Raw genomic sequence first — 16,495 nt, 5'->3', positions numbered from 1 at the left:
TCTTTCCTCTCCTTCGCCCCACAGGCAAGGCTGGCTGGGCCCTTCGAAGTGCCTGCTGTGTCTCTGGTGCCCAGCATGCCAGAGGAACTGCTCTGATGGGGTCCCTTATCCTTCTATGGCTCCCTAGTACCCCCTCTCAAATCTAAACTGAGCCCAAGCACCTTCTGGCCTCGGTTCCCACTGCTCCCCTCAGCTATGCTGAGTCCCCACCTGCCTGGGGAGGAGGCGGTGAAGGGAACGGCCACTCACCGAGCTTCTACGACGTGCCAGGCTCAGGCTGAACCACCCACACAGACAATGCTGGCAGCACCAGCAGAGCGCCCATTATGGGCCCAGCGGGGCTATAAGAGCTTTTCCTGGGTCACCTCATTTAATCTTCGCTCAACCTCACAAAGTAGGGATTCTTGTCATCCCTATTTTACAGATGAGGAGCCTGAGGGGAGAAGAGGCTGAGTCCTGGCCATAGTCACGTAGCTGCTAACAGCAGAGCCAGGATCCACCCCCCGAGTCCAGGTCCAGAGTAGGAGCATTAAATGACCCTGCCCCACCCTGCATCTCCTCAAATCCCCCTGCAGCGCTGGGCGCTGGGGTCTGCTAGCTTTCCCATTTTCGGATGAAGAAAGCAAGTCTCAGAGAAGGCTTCACAACATGTAAGTGACCCCCACAGGTTCAAACCCAGCCATGTGTGCCTCCCAGGACCCACCCTGTCCCTACTGGACCCTTCCAGTGCCTCGGACCTTCCCCATGCTATGCCCACACCTACTCCACCTTCTAGAATGCCCTCTGCCTTTCTACCTCCAGATTGGTTTTCAATGTCCATCCACCCCAGTGCATATCCCCAGCGCTAATGCAAATGCCTGCCTCCCCACCCCCCTCACAAAGCCTCTTCTGACCTGAAGACACCACACCCTGCAAATTCCAATTCTGCAGCCCGGGGAATTCTACCTGAATCACCCTGTGTCCCTTCCCCTCCAACCAACTCCCCAAGAAATGCCCTGGTCACTCCTCTTTCCCCCTTCCCTCTAACTTTGCTAACAAGCGGCCCTCTGTGCCTCACCTCCTCGCCCTTGTCTGAACCTCTCTCAGCCTGGCCCTGGTTCCCCATTTTCTGGTTTGTTTTTAACCATTTATTGATTCTCTGTTTGCACATGGCCTGAACTTTACCTGCATGACATACACATTTACAGTATTTCACCCAGCCTGTGAGGCAGGTACTATCACTATCAAAGTCCCAGTTTTACAGGGTAGGACACTGAGGCACGGAGAGGGAAAGCGACTTTCCCAGCATCACACAGTATGTGCAAGACGTGAGACCGGCCTGTGTAGCTCTGGCTTTCCCCCCTGCCCTTGGTTGTGTCCTCCCATAGTCATCAGTGTGGTGGGTTTCACTACTGCCCTGGGGGTCAGAGAGACCTTCCCAGGCACAGAAGCCACTCTAGCACAGCGGGCCAGAGCCCTACAAGGGGTACAGCTGATCAAAGTGCCCATAGGGCACCAGGGACAGAGTGGGAACACAAAGCCCTTCCTGGGAGGGGAATCTGAGGAGAAGAGGCCACAGGAGCACAGCCTTGGGGTCTCAGGGAGGACTTAATCTGGCTTCCTAGGAGTGTGGGAAGAGGAGCCGAGCACAGGTGAGGGGAGCAGAGAAGAAGGGGTGAGGGCCGGGCTTGAGGTGTGTTCCCCGCAGAGAAGGCTACACGGCTGGGGTCCATGGGGCCCAGGGCCTGCGGGACCTTGAACACTCCAGAGCCTGGGGCCAGTCTCACCACCCCTCAAGCTGTGTGTGGGACATTCACGCCCGCAGACTCCTGCACTCATTCCGGGCCCAGCGTCTCCAGTGTCCCAGGAGATGTGGAAGAAAAGCACAAATTCCACCTGCACCATGGGTGGTCTGGGTGTTGAGGTCCCCTCAGTGCCTGTGTGTGGTGACAACGCCTGGGCGAGGGGCAGCTTCATCGGGGGAAGACGCACACTAAAGCCCGAGCTTGCCGGGCAGAGTAGGCACCCTTAGAAAGCTGGCTTCCAAGTCCACTGGCAAATGAAGGCAGGAAGGAAACGACACCAGGACGACTCTGGGAACTGGTTTATTAGCGGAGGGTTGCAGTGGATCTTGGAAAGCACCGGCAACTGGGATGGGTCAGGGGCTCGGCCTTCCCAGGCCGCCCCAGGCCACCCACTCTTCACTCTTCCCCTGAAGGCTGCTGCTGCTGCAGGAGCAGAGCATCCTGCGGGGGAGGGCCAGGGGGCCGCGAGCTGTCCTAGCACCCCGCACAGGCTGCGAAGGCACAGATCTCACACGACCTCGGGTCCTCTGCAATGGCCTCTGCGCAGGAGAGATGGGGTGCCGAAGGGTCAGAGCCTCCAACTTCCCTTGCGCCCCTGAGTCCCCAGGAGAAGCCCAGGCCTGTCCCCGCCCACCCGCGGGTCTTTCCTCCCCAAACGGGTACCACTCAAGCCATCCAGTCAGAGTGGGGATTCCACCCAGGAGGAGCAATAGCGAAGGCTAGAGGGCCCGGGACCGGAAGCTACTCACCCAGCCTATGGAGGATCTCCCGGGCATTGGTTTCCTTGCAGAGGGGTTTGAGTTCTTCTGGAAACTTCTGGTGGCTGCAGACTTGGGGAACCGCGGGCCCACCACTCTTCCTGGTGCGGGGATCCTGGAGCTCCTGGAGGTCTTTGAGCTTCTTCACTGACTCCAGAGGAAAAGAGAACTTTCCATCCTGAGAGGGACATGCGCAGAGTGTGAGGTCAGCCTGCAGATCCCTCCAGGATGTCCGCAGGACTCCCAAGACCCAGGCCGGGGCTCTGGCTACAGACCGGACTGAGGTGGAAGGTCTAGAATCGAATCGAGCACCTTCACTTCCCAGCCACGTGCCTAGGGCCAGTTAAAAACTTCTCTGAGACTGTTTTCCTCCTCCGAGAAAGGGACTAATAACCCCATTTTCGCAGGGAGGTACCTGACTCCGGGCAGGCACTCAGTAAACTGTCTCATCACCTTCCTTTCCCTAAATGGTGATTTCTCTTCTCTCCGGAAGTTTGAAGGGGAAGGGGTAGGAGGCAGGGCTGAGACAGGCTCCTGAGAAAGAGCCACACCCGAGACGCACCCTCTGCTCCAGGCCCAAGGAGAGTGCTGTCTCAGAGGACAGGCCCTGGGCACTGGGGGCAGAGAGCCAGCTGGGCCAAAGGATTTACCTGCACGGTGACTCCCCCTGCCAGGACAGCCCAGGTCCCAAGGAGGCACAGTGCAGAGAGAAGGAAGGTGTCCATGACAGCAGCCGCCAAGAGGGAGGAGTGGTTGGCTCTGGATGCCCGAGGGAAACAATGGGACTTTTAACGAGGGCAAGGTTACTGAGTAACTAGGGAGCCTTATCAGCATCTCATCGGCTTGTCTGTCATCTCAGGGCTAATCAGATAAGGCTCGGGACAGCCCTGGCAGTAAGAGGGAAATCAGTCCCCGGAGCAGCTCTGCAGAACTCTGACCCTTCCCTGGGCTCCCACTTTAAACCGCCCCCCCGCCCCCCGCCAGGCTGGGTCCTGCATTCATTCACCAGGCACACACACTCCCTGACACCTGGTCTCCCCGCCAGGTGGGGTGATGGGGTGGGGCTGCAGACCCAGCCCAGCCCTGAAGGAGGCAGGGCAAACAGTGGTAATGCAGGGTGATTAGGGGAGTAGGTGCTGGGGGTGGTGGTGGATGGAGGAGCCATTCCGTCCAGCGCAGGGGTGGGGAGTTCAGGAACATTTCCCAAAGAAGGTTGTGTCAGCACTGAGTTCTGGAGAGAGTGGAATTTTCTTAGAAAAGGGGCCAGGGGGGCGCCTGAGTGGCTCAGTGGGTTAAAGCCTCTGCTTTCGGCTCAGGTCATGATCCCAGGCTCTTGGGATCGAGCCTCGCATCTGGGCTCTCTGCTCAGCAGGGAGCCCGCTTTCTCCTCTCTCTCTGCCTGCCTCTCTGCCTACTTGTGATCTCTGTCTGTCAAATAAATAATTAAAATCTTTAAAAAAAGAAAGAAAGAAAGAAGAAAGAAAGAAAGAAAGAAAGAAAGAAAGAAAGAAAGAAAGAAAGAAAGAAAGAAAGAAAGAAGGAAAGAAAGAAAAGAGGCCTGGGGTAGGCCATTTCTTGCAGAGGATGCTACGTGGAACAAGCGGGAGGTAAGCAGGTCTGGAATATTCAGGGAAATGTGAGTAGTTCAGCCTGGGGGGGGATTACAAGGGAGCTTCAAAGGACAAGAGATGAGTTGTAGACCAAGGTAGGGACTAGGTTTGGCCACTGTGACTTTGAGGAAGGACTCAGCTCTGCTGTCCCATGGGCCTGGGTTCAAGTGCTACCTACCGCACGATTTTAATGTGTATGAACTTGAGCAAATTGTTTCTCCTCTCTGAGCCTCAGCACCCCATGTGGATCAATGCCACTGCTAACACCTACCTTGTAGACTTATTCTGAGGATTAGATGATGTAAAAATGCTTAGCTCAGCGCCTGGCACACAGAAATCACTCAGTAAAAGGTCCATCCCATTATTATTATGTTCATCAATAGCAGCAGCTTCTGGTCCCTCTTGACCCCTCTGGTGACCACCTGAGCCACAGCCTGTCCTCCAACCTCAGAGTGTCCCAGAATGAACTCCTCCCTACACCCTTGCCCGTGCTCCCCTAACCTCAGTTCTGCTGTTTCTGCCTTCCAACTACCACCCCCACCACGTGTTCCCTCCTCTTCTCCCCTTCTTCCCAAACTAGACCAACCTAATCTCCCCAACCTGTCTTTTCTTAACCGGTTCACTTCCCCCAACCTTCCTGAACATGCTTCCCTGCCTTTGAACATGCTGTTTTATCTGTCTGGAAGGCCTTTCCATCCTCGTCACTAGGTGAACTCCTGCTCAGACTTGAAGGCCCAGACCAACTATCCCCCCACTGCATCCCCACCTAAATAACCCCTCTTAGTTCCCACAGAACCAGCTGCATTCCCCTCCCGGGCGTCTTGTTGGGTAGGATCACCTGGGTGCGTGTTTCTGCCCCTCTAGGCTTGGACCCTCCAGCTCAGTGCATGGTCCTTCCGTTCTGTTGTGAGCAAGGCCCCCAGGACACAGAAGAAGGAAAACCCTGGGCACTCCATCGTTCTAATCTACAAACAAACCAGGCCAGAAGCCAGGACAGCTTTCAGGTAGGGAACAGAGGCCAGAATCCCTGGGTGGAGAGAGTCAGTGCTGAAGAAGGAACTGGAGGAGCAGAGCCTGGCAGGGAGGGAACTGCAAAGTGTTCCTGCCTAAGGGAGGAGGAAACACTTGCCCTACCTGCTCTCCCAGGCCAGTCCTCACGGCTGGACTGGACTTCCCTCCCCTCTCCTGTGTGTGTGTGTGTGTGTGTGTGTGTGTGTGTGCGCGCGCGCGCGCGTGCACACACACATGCGCACACACACGTGCCCATGCACGTGCCCACACCGGGGTCTGCACGTCCGGTCCAGCTGCATGGTGGTCTCCATTTGCTGACCGCTGGGTGGGAGTGTGCATCTGGGAGGGGGAGGGACAGGACAGGCTCCGGTGGGGTTATGGAGTCCAGGCTGAAGGGTAGAGTTTGCTGTGATGGGGATGGAGGTGAACCACCAGGTACAAATCTGGAGTACAGCTGAGGCTGGTCCTAGGACTGAACTGGGCTGGGTGCAGTGGAGCTGGGTTAGGGTGAAAGCTGGTTAGGGTCAGCTTGAGGTTCTGGATTGGGGTTGGGGCTAAGCTGGGGCAAGATGGAGGAGCAGTTAGTAGCCGGAAGTCAAATCGGGACTCGAAGTGGGGTTTGAGTCCGAGGCAGGGTTAGAATGGAGCTGAGGGCGGGATGGGATGTCAGAGCTGGGTCTGGAATCGGGGAGCTGCTGTGAATGGGTTGATGTTGGGATTGCAAACGACGTGGAGGCTGGTTAGGATCAGGCTTAGGATCAAGGGTGGTCAGTGTGGGGGTCAAGTGAAATGAAATAGAGTTGAACATTAAGGATGGGGCTTGGGCAGGGCTGCTGTGGGCTGGAAGAGCCCTGTATCTGGCTGACTTTGGTCTTCAGTCTTTCCCCTCCCCAACTACAGAGGGACGGGGATGGGGAGAGGGCTTTGCTTCCTAAAGTCTCTTTCTCCCCTAGCCCGGGCCTACCTGGTGTGAGGCAGAACTGGAACAGGTTGGGGGTTGCGGGAGTGACGTGGTTCATGCTGTGGGAAAGAGGAAATGGCTCCTAGGCCTCAGATCTTTGGGCCCTGCCCTACTAACCACCTCTGACGTCTGCCCTGGGAAATGGGAACCAACTCCCCTTCCCGTACCCTCACAGTTCCCAGCCCAGCCCCGGCCCAGGTGTGAGTGCAGGCCCCCTCCATGTGCTCCTGTGTTGAAGAAGCTGGGGCCCTTCCAGAACCACAGGTCCTCACCTGAGTCCTGGTCCCCCACTGGTCCCCCGGACTCCCATAGCCCTCTTTATTCCTTATCAGCAGCAGGTGGGGCTGGGGTTGCTGGGCTGCCCACATCCAAGGCCACCCCTTCTGGCAAACTCTGGCTCTTCTGTAGCCTTCCAAGCCGTGCCACCTCTACGACCTGCCACCCCACCTGAAAACCCCCCATCGGCTGCCCCAGACCTTCAGAAGAAAGCCCAGACTCCCTGGCTTGGCATTCAAGGCCCTTCGTGGTCAGCCTCTGCTCACCCTTCCACAGGATCCCAAAAGTGCTCCTAGGAGTGAATTGGGAAGAAGGGCCCAGACCTGCTGAGGCAACAGAGCTCCAACTTTGAAGCGAGGCAGCCCCGGGTCAGAGTCCCAGCTCCTTCAGGGAACAGCGGCGTGGCCTTTCCCAGAATCTGTTTCCACATCTGAAAGATGGAGACAAGAGCTACTTTGTGAATTTCATATTGTCTAGAAAAGTTGCCTCCCTGAAGCCCAGCTCCAGCAAGTCTGGCTTAAGACCATCTCCACCTCCTCTGGGTTCCACCCACCTCTAACATTTTTACTATTTACGTCAGAAGTAACTATAGAAGCCCATTTTATCAATGGCTAAACTGAAGTTCAGAAGCCCAGAGAGGGTGAGAGGCCATGACTTTCCAAAGGGTGCGTAATACACAGGAGCCAGGTACAGTTGTATTGGTAGCACACTGCACAGGGCACCCAGCCAACAGAGGATCAGTGTGGACACAAGCCATGTGGCTACCTAGGCCTAGGGGAAGGCACAACTTTTCACATTCATTGCCAGGTGCACTCGGCAGCAACTAGAATCACAAAGCTGAAAATTGGCGCCCCAAATCCCCCAGGGCTCCACCACCCTTTCCTTTTAAATGAAGCCCTCCCAAGATGCAACCCAATGCTGGCAGCCTTGCCATCACACATGGCCTTCCTGACACCTCAGGAGGCGTGCATCGCATACCTCCACATTCCCTCCTTAGAGTGGACCTGCATGAGGTGTGGTCCTGTCTTGAAGGACACCCAATCTTTTGAGCCTTGCTGCGTTGGGCTGGAGGGTGCCCTCCTCTCCCCCAGGCCCTGGGAGGCAGGCTCTTTCCTCCAGGCTCCAGGGGGCCATTGGCTTTTCATGTCACCTCCCTGTGGCCTGGCCAGAATGAGGCCATGGTGGCACCCCATTCACTGGCAGCTGCCTCCTGTCCCCCCAGCCCTCAGTCTACTCTGGGTGTTGGCCACAGAACACCCCACCTCCCCGAAGACTGTCAGGAAGGAAAGAGGCACAGCTGGAGCTCTGGCCACATTCCCCAGAGGCCACAGGCTAGAGGGAGGACGGACCTGTGGGAAGCAGACTGAGAGCCATGAGAGAAGTTCCCGTGGGGCCAGGTATGAGAATGCTTGCCAGCCGAGGTGGCGTTTGAACTGAGCCTTGATCAATGGGCAGATTTGGACCCACAGAGATGGGGGCTGTGGGGCAAAGGGAGGGCAGCGGGAAGCACAGAGGGGAAGGGAATTGGGGGGGGGGGGATGCTGAAGCAGAAAATGTGTCAAGAGGTGCTGTGGGTGACAGCCAGAGAAGGAGGCTTTAACTACCAGGCTGAGACATTTGCCCTTCACCTTGAGACCGTGGGAAGCCTATCAGAGCAGGGTAAGACCATGGGAAGAGCATCACTTTCAAAAGACTGTCGTGGCACTAAGGGTGGGAGCGGGCTGCTTAGGTATGGTGCAGTACCAGTCCTGCAAAGGGATGCGCTCCACTCCCGCCAGTGCTCCGGGAGGCAGCCTGTCTGGGCAGTGCAGCGAGAGACTGCATGTGGGAGAGGAGGGAGACAGACCTGGCAGAATGGTCTTGGGGACTGTGGTGTGCCAGGGCCCGCGCTGGCTGCCTTCCATCTAACTTCTCCTCAACTCTTTGAGGTAAGACATTCCATCTCCATTTTACAAATAAGGAAACTGAGGCTCAGAAAGGACGTCTTGCCCAGATGGAATTCCAGCTTCTTCTGATTGCAGAATCTGTGTTCTTTCCATTGACTCCTGTATTTTTGTGGCCTTTGGGGCCTACAGGGAACATGCTCAGCCACAGGCCAGCAGCTCGGGAGGAACCAGGTTCCGGCCTGGCCCGGTAGCTCTGGGTGGGGTAGGGGCAGGTAGAGCTAGATTGGAAATGCAGCTCAAGGGGCGCCTGGGTGGCTCAGTGGGTTAAGCCACTGCCTTCGGCTCAGGTCATGATCCCAGGTCCTGGGTTCAAGCCCCACATCGGGCTTTCTGCTCAGCAGGGAGCCTGCTCCCTCCTCTCTCTGCCTGCCTGTCTGCCTACTTGTGATTTCTCTCAGTCAAATAAATAAATTAAATCTTAAAAAAAAAAAATAAGTGTTTTAAAAAAAAAAAAAAAAGGAAATGCAGCTCAGATCAGTAGGGAGGAGCTGCCACCGGAGCAAGGTATAGATGAGGGAAGGGGAAGAATTCACCAGCATCGTACCCACAGACCCCAACCCTGACAGTGCCTGGGAACCCAGCTCTCTCCCAGGCAAGTGTCCCCTGGGAGCTGGGCCCCTGAGGGGACTCTAGTGGCTAAGAAGGCTCAGAAGGGAGGAGGGAGGCAGAATTTGAGCAAGGAGTTATCTCCCCACCCCCAGCATGCTTTCTCTATCTGCCCCTGACGAGCACGCAGATACACAGAGCACACAGTCACACAAGCACACACGAGCACACACACTCAAGGAGGGACTTGCTCATGAGTAGTCTCACACACACATAAGGCCCCATGGGCACCATCTGTCACATGGCCATCTTTAGTCACCCAGGTATGGGACTTCCAAGGAGCCCAGAGTCACACAGTTTGTGTGCTTTCACTCACACGGAACCAGAGGACTGTTCCCAGGGCAGCCTCTGCCTGTGAACGTCATCAACCCCAGGAAGGGTGGGAAATGTCCTCAGATGTCTTTATTGCCATTGTCCAGGACAGGAAGTTGCCGCTCTGATCTTTTGGGGCCTGCGTTGAGAGAGGGGCATCTTCACCCTCCATGACGTCAGCTTGGATCCTGGGCTGGGGTAGGGTGGGGCGGGATGGGTGTGGTGACTAGCCTTGAGAGAGGTCAAGGGCACCAGGGGAGTTTTGTGGAAGAGACATCCTGCCTCAGTGGGAAGAACAGACTGGAAGGAGGAGGAGCTGGCTTCCTCTTCTGTCACCGGCCTGTCTCACTGGGCTGTGACCTTGGGCAGATGACTTCATGTCTCTCAACAGCACCATCCTGCCGTAAAAGGGAGACAAAGACTCGGCCTCCAAAGCCGCGGGGGTTGTTAACTCAGATAATGGCTCAAATACAGTGTAGGGGGCCTGGCAAATGGCGGTGATACCCACAATGTTTGTGCCGGCCACAGGAGAGCGTGAGTGTGTGGGGACACCAAAGTCAGCTTAGGCTGAGGCAGGGCTGGGAGGGCAAGGTATGTGGCTGGCCAGGCCACAGCCCTCTCTGCACCAGCCAAAACAATGCCAGCCTCCAGCGTCGATACTCCCAGAAAGGCAGAGCCTCAGGACACTCTGAGTTTGGGGTTGGAAGTGGGGTGACCTCTCCCATTCTGCCCTGGGGGCCTGGAGGAGGGCAGCAGGCTCAGAGACAGCTCGGCAGCTCAGCTCTGCAGTGGGCCCCACCAGTACGTTTAGTGATGAGAACTATAGGGGCTCCTTGGCTCCCTCTAGCAACCTCTGATGTGGGAAAAGATTCTGGGGGCTCGCCACTGGGCTCCCTGTCTTTGGGAGGCCCCGGCCCTGAGGGTTGTGGAGAAAGGGAGCAGAGCCCCCGGTGGGAAAGTCCAACCTTCAGAAACGGTAAAGGCACACAGCTGGCAGCCTTGCGCCCTCTGGTGGCCTCTGTGCTCACTGCAGCCTCACTGCTTTGTTCTAAGGCTCTTGTGCTCTGCCCCACAGCGGCGGGCACAGCGGGGAAGCACAGCACAGCCGAGAATTGACAACACAGTGTGGTGAAGAGGGTGGCTGGGAGCCCTAGGTATGAAATCCCAGCTCTGTCATTGCTGTTGCTAGTACTACTGCTGCTATTATTATTATTACCACCATCATTTCTACCAGCTGGATGACCCTGGCCAAAGGGACTTACTCACTTTATGGCTCAGATTTGTTTACAACGTGAGGTTGAGAATACTAGCTACCACACAGCTGTTTCAGAGAGTAAACACCATCTCCACGGGGCTTGGGAGAAGTGATATTAACTAACAAGTAGAGGTAGCTGTCCTATTCTGTACTACTGGGTCAGCGTTACTTAGGGGCCACTGCTTGTGAGTGGGAGGCTGGAGACGGCTGCATTCTGGCTCTGCCGCAGCCGCCCACCAGGTCTGCGCTCTGCACGTGCCGACCAGTTACTCGTCATACACAGAGGGAAACCCAAAGGGAGGGAAGTTCAAAATCGCTCTAGAAAATGCCCTCGGCAGTTTGGGGATGAAGACGCCAAGTCTGAATAAGGCCAACATGGCCCGTTTTTCTAATTCTTGGTTAGAGTCTGCCTTTGAGGTGGCTGACTTGCATCCAAAGGCCCGGTCACTCTTGGTGCGGACGCAGGTGCTCACGCAGGCAGGACAGGGGAGCAGCTACCGGTTAGTCTCAGGTTCAGCTGCCACCTCACATCCACAGAGGGCCCCACACTCATTGCAGGTGGATAGCATTTTCTAGAGACTGTTCCCAGTCTCTCTTGTTGGCCAGGTGTGCACAACTGCCTTGGAGAGCTTCAAATGAATTCTCGCAGGAGGCAGCGGTGCTGTGCCCGCCTCTCTTCTGTAAAATGGGGCAGTAACAGTCCCGTGTCAGGTTCCTGCATAGGGCAAGTAAGGCGACATGTGTAGGAATTTTAAATTCCTGCCAAGTAGGTGACACTCCCCACTCCTCCCTTTCCCAAATTTTCCTCTGGATACGTGACTTTGAGCAAGCCACTTCCCTCTCTGGGTCTGTGTTCTCAACAGCAAAATGCAGGGACTGTCTTAGATGATTTCAAAGGCTGCTTCTAGCTTGAGGCCTTCAAGATACTTATGACTCTAGGGCGTTTAGATGCAGTCAAGCCTTACGTGAATGCTAACGATGCTTACGTGGCTTTCACGGGACTGCTTCATCCAGCTGGTAAGGGCACATCTATAAATAACAGCCCTTTGCACACTGGAACATGTCAAGGCCTTGAGAATTAAACATGCATCTTAATGATCTTGTTTACTTTTTTCATTTGATTAGCCCAAAGTTGCACTTCAGCTGTGCCTGAATCAGCGCAAAGTGACTGGATTTAAGCGAGCCCCTACTACAGCCTTTCGGAGGCACTGCTAATGACCACGATTTACCTATAATGGGAGAAAAACAGAGCTCCTCCCTCCCAGACACACACAGACACTGGTGGGTAGACATTACCTCTGGCTTTGGGAAAATTCCCTTTTGGAAGGCAGTGAGGTAAAAAGAAATGAGCCTTGGCCCAGCTCCATAGAGAGTCTGCTTCTCCCTCTGACCTTCCCCCGTCTCATGCTCTCTCTCACTGTCCCTCTCTCAAACAAATAAATAAAAATCTTTAAAAAAAAGAAAGAAAGAAAGAAATGAGACTTGGAGTCAGACTGAATTATCCTAAGTCCTCTACTGGCTATGAGAACTTAAGCAAGTTAAACTTTCTGAGCCTCAGTTTCCCCAGTGGTAAAATTGCAATAAATAGCTTTTCCTGGCAATGATAATATGGGTTCAGTTAGAAGCAAGAAGAGGCCCTGAGCAGGACTATGGGATTGGTAGGAAGCCCTCCCGTTCTTGAGTTAGGCAGAATGCAGCTTCACGTTCTACTTCCAGCAGTATTGTTGGTCTGTTCAGTGCTTAGCCTCTGAACCTGTTTCCCTATCAGTCAAGTTGGAACCCCACCACTTATCACAGGATTGCTGTGCTTGGGTCTTTACCAGCAAAACCATCATTTCCGCTGTGATCCCCACCCCTATGCTAATCTAGCTTCCGTGCCTGGCTCAGAGCAGTGGTGTAAATGGAAAAACCTCTTGTCTGGCCAGGACCCTTTCAACACTCAACTTAAGTAGCCCATGCCAGGCTGAGGCCCTCCTGCGACCACTGCCTCAGCCTTCAGCATAACCCGACTCCTCACCACCAGAACCTTGCCTTGCCAGGGTACACCTTCAGAGCGGCTCCCCTGGGCTGTCCGCCTGAGCTGCTGTCTGTTGGCTGTCCTGGGTAAGTCTGCACTCACTAAAGGGGCAGGAGTTGTGGCTTTCTCCTGGGAAGGCTGATGTGGGGGCAAGAATGGGGTCAAGGATACGGGAAGGGCAGGGGAATTTCTTGAAACTAACAGAGGCTGGTATAAAAGAACATGGCACTGGAATCAAATGACCTGATTCAAACTCAGTTCTGTCACTCCCAATAAAGGATCTGGGTAAGCCACGGTACCTCTGAGTTGTAACCACACTGTAAAATGAGGATAACAGTATCTACTTAGCACAGCACCTGGCACATGCTGAGTATTTCTTCATGTTCCAGGTACTATTTTAAATGTTTAAATGCATTAATTAATTTACTCCCACTACAACTATAGGAGATAGGTATTATCCTCATTTTGAAGGCACTGAAAAGTTCACAGAGCTAGTGAGATACTCCTAAAGGAAACAACACACGGGACACAATCTCCAAGACCACAAGGACCGTCTGCAAGTTTCTGCATCGGGTCTGGCTCCAATCTTGTTCCCTCAATTGTAGCGAATGACACAGACCAACTGGTGTTGTAGATAGAGTTAACATAATATATTTATTTTAAGTGCCATTCATGCATATCAGTTCTGGCAGCAACAATCCTAATGACACTTGGGGTATTTCTTTACAGCACTAAACAGTTACAAAGAATGGGTGCCGTTCATCATAGAGGCAAAATATGAAATCGTGCAATAGCAAAACTGTAGAAACATTAAAACACTGACTGTCCAACAGCAGTACAGAGAGCAGATTGTGTTTGCACAAAAAGCCAATGCATTTTCATCACATATATACAATATAGATATGTACACATCACCCTCTGAATGAACAATATCAAAATACTCTATTCCATTTGAAATAATCCCCGGATTGATTCCCTCCCACTTCAAAGGACATCTGAGAGACATGTATTTACAAGAACACACATGAATACATTTACATTTCAAAAACTGCCACAAATGCCAGTCGGATTATTTTCCTGGACAGAGTACCCCCATTTGATTATATGCATTTATTATTCTTTTCCCCCAAAAGTCTTCAGTCAATTTAGACCCAAAACAGAACTTGCTCTGCATTAACAACTACCAACCGAAAGAGCCACTAGAGGGGATGCTCTGCACCCCGCCAGATGGCTCGGGCTGGCTGGAGCCCATTAGAAGGCCTGTCTTAGGCTCTTGGGCCCCCAGAATCAAAAGAGTGCAATGGGTCTGAGTGGAGGCTCTGCCTCCAGGGCCATTTGTGGTAAATTTAAATTCTCATAGAAATATTGATCACTGCAAATCAGTAAATGATTGCCAAACAGGAAATTAGCTTCACAAAATTTGTAAAATCTTCATCACTGGTTTCTACTCAAATCATTCAAGGTAAGACTGCATTCCAATACCCAAATTGTTTAAAGTGCACATTGCTACCCAAGCAATTTAAAGTTTCAAAACAGCTATTTTGGTATCCAGAAAACAGTGACTTGAGCAGACTATTGAAAATCCACCCCACCCCCCAATTTTTTCAAGTTTTTGCTCTGCAGGCTGCTATCTCATCTTGCCTCTGATCTGTTTAAGGGGCCTGTTGGCTGCCTTGCCAGAATTCTCCCGATTTTCACTGATCCAAGGGGCTGGAACTGACCTTCTTTTCTCATTCCAAGCAGGGTCCAAACAAAAGAACATAAAGCCCTTCCTTTCTCCCCAACCTCACCAGCCTTTACTATGACTGGCTTCCCAGTGATTCATTAAAGGCAATACTCCATTAAAAAAAATACCCATGCACGCTGACAAACACTCTCACATACACACATACAGAAAGAAAGATGTCTATCTGTTTAGTTCAAGTAGAGAACACTCAACCACATTATCACTACGGCTAATTAAAGTGACTTAAAGCATGGCTGACAGAGACAAGAGATGCTAAAAAGCAACCAGTGAATAGTTATTACTCCTTGATTCAATGGAACATATCATTCCCCCATTATAACTGAAAGAAAATTCTGCCTTTTTTATGGTCTAAAGAACCAATTTAAAATCTATTCATTAAAAAAAATCTCATTTCTATTACTTTTATTATAAAACTAAGACAATCAATCCATGCAAAGTAACTATGATATAATATGAAACAAAACAAGAAACAACTAGTAAAAACCCCAAGGAGGCACGCTGTATTTCAAAGTAACCAAACGTCATGCGTACACAGACACACAGGACAAGAGAAACAGCAGACGACTTAAGGATATCTGCACTGAAGACTGAGGCAAATAAAATCCATGTGGCTCTATCCTCCTTTCAGTGCTTCCTAAATGGAAACAGAATGAGTGAGGAAACTCTCGTTATCAACAGTGCCCTGCTGTTCTATTGCCCAAATGAACTCTGATTCGAATTCCAGAAAAATCCTATTTCGCTAATACATTTCAATCAGCAGGAATGCTAAGGTAGAGAAATATAGTCACATGGTAAAAGGAGCGACGATAAAGAGAACGACACAATCTCTCTGATTGTCTTGTCTGTAAACTCTTAAGTAAAACAATTCTGTGCTTTCAGACACCACACTTCTCCTTAATGAACCATATAGGAGCTGAGCATTCACAGAAGGTAGCAATAAATATTAAAATAACACTTTTGAATAATAAATACATGAGTGAATATGGAGGCAATGATTTTGTTAAAGAGCCAAGCAATGCCCAGCTGCTAACCGATCAAAAACATTTCAGAACTGTTAATGCAGATTTAGGAATACAGACATTGACAAGATACAACATAAACTCTGTAATCCCCCAAACATCAAAATAAATGTGGTCAGTTCTTTATGCTGCTCAGGAACAACATGCCCCTCTGGATTGTTTGGAGAGTATCAAACTCTGGGTTCTTTGACTTACTGAGTAGAATTCAATACCCACATTTCTGAAAAAGATTAAGTAAGGGGAACTGGGCTTTGAAAAAATCTATTTCCTTTCAGTTGCCTACATCAGTTAAACGCATCCTGCAGAAAATAGCCTAACAAGGAATAAAAACTCACAGTAACTTTCTTCTCAAGACGTAGTAATCCAATTAGAAAAACTGAAGCCTTTCAGTAATTTTTGTACATATATTTACACATATGTATCTATAAACTGCTTGCAGCAAAATAGGCTCTGTCTGAAAAATCAGTCTGGCACTTGTGGTCAACATCAAACTGACACAAATATGCAAAAGCCGTTCAAATTACACAACAGTTAGGAGCTACGTAGGGCAGCTGGCAGGGAGACAAACATGTAGTACTTGTTTGGGTCAGATAAAAGCAGTAAGTTATCCAGCTAAAATCTTTTTGATTGTCTTCAAAAGAAATTTTGATAACATCGGTAAAGTGATTAGCAACTTTGTTTTCTCAACTGGATTCTCTTAAATCTTTCCCCTTCACTGCACAGAAAGGTGATGCTGGGGTCTGGTGCCTTGCAGAAACAAGCTCTACACAATTGAATCCCAATCAAAGTCATCCTGGATGTCATCCGGAGGCAGAGAGCGCCGCATCTGGAAGGCTTGGGAAGGCATCATGTGCTGCTGGTTCATGGCTCCGTGATGGCCTAGAAGGAGGAGGCAATGTCAGCAGGAACTTGGGTAATGAAGAAAGGAATAAACGAATGCCTACTGAGCACTTCCTTTGTGCCAGGCCCTCGGTGCACATTATCTTCCTAATCCACCCAGAAGCCTTCACCGATGTAGCTCTTATGGCCCTCATTTTATGAACGACAGGGCAGAGGTTAAAGAGAACGGAGCAAGTTACCCAAGGTCATACAATTAGTAAGGGGAAGAGATTTGAATTCAGTTCCTTGGTTCCAAAAGCCATGCCCGTTTTGATTCCACCAGGAGGTAGCAAGAAGGGCATAGAAAGAATACT

General features: G+C 51.8%; 2 protein-coding genes across 4 annotated transcripts in view; both read right to left on the bottom strand.

The window, feature by feature from the left end:
• Positions 1 to 2,068: 2,068 nt before the first annotated feature.
• Positions 2,069 to 3,337, bottom strand: GUCA2A (guanylate cyclase activator 2A). The gene is made up of 3 exons (XM_047727140.1): positions 3,193 to 3,337; positions 2,534 to 2,720; positions 2,069 to 2,323 (listed from the first exon to the last, which is right to left on the bottom strand). Exons 1-3 carry the CDS (start codon positions 3,265 to 3,267, stop codon positions 2,259 to 2,261), a joined length of 327 nt encoding a protein of 108 aa, XP_047583096.1. The 5' UTR covers positions 3,268 to 3,337; the 3' UTR covers positions 2,069 to 2,258.
• Positions 3,338 to 13,171: 9,834 nt separating this feature from the next.
• Positions 13,172 to 16,495, bottom strand: part of FOXJ3 (forkhead box J3) — a 153,943-nt gene continuing 150,619 nt past the window's right edge. For all 3 annotated transcript variants that reach the window (XM_047724681.1, XM_047724683.1, XM_047724682.1), the window contains one exon: positions 13,172 to 16,181. In XM_047724681.1, the coding sequence (XP_047580637.1) occupies positions 16,066 to 16,181 (116 nt within the window). In that variant the 3' untranslated portion in view covers positions 13,172 to 16,065. The remainder of the gene's footprint in view (positions 16,182 to 16,495) is intronic.

Source organism: Lutra lutra, chromosome 4, assembly GCF_902655055.1.
Source record: "Lutra lutra chromosome 4, mLutLut1.2, whole genome shotgun sequence".
NCBI lineage: Eukaryota > Metazoa > Chordata > Mammalia > Carnivora > Mustelidae > Lutra > Lutra lutra.
This window is presented reverse-complemented; position numbering and strand designations above follow the sequence as displayed.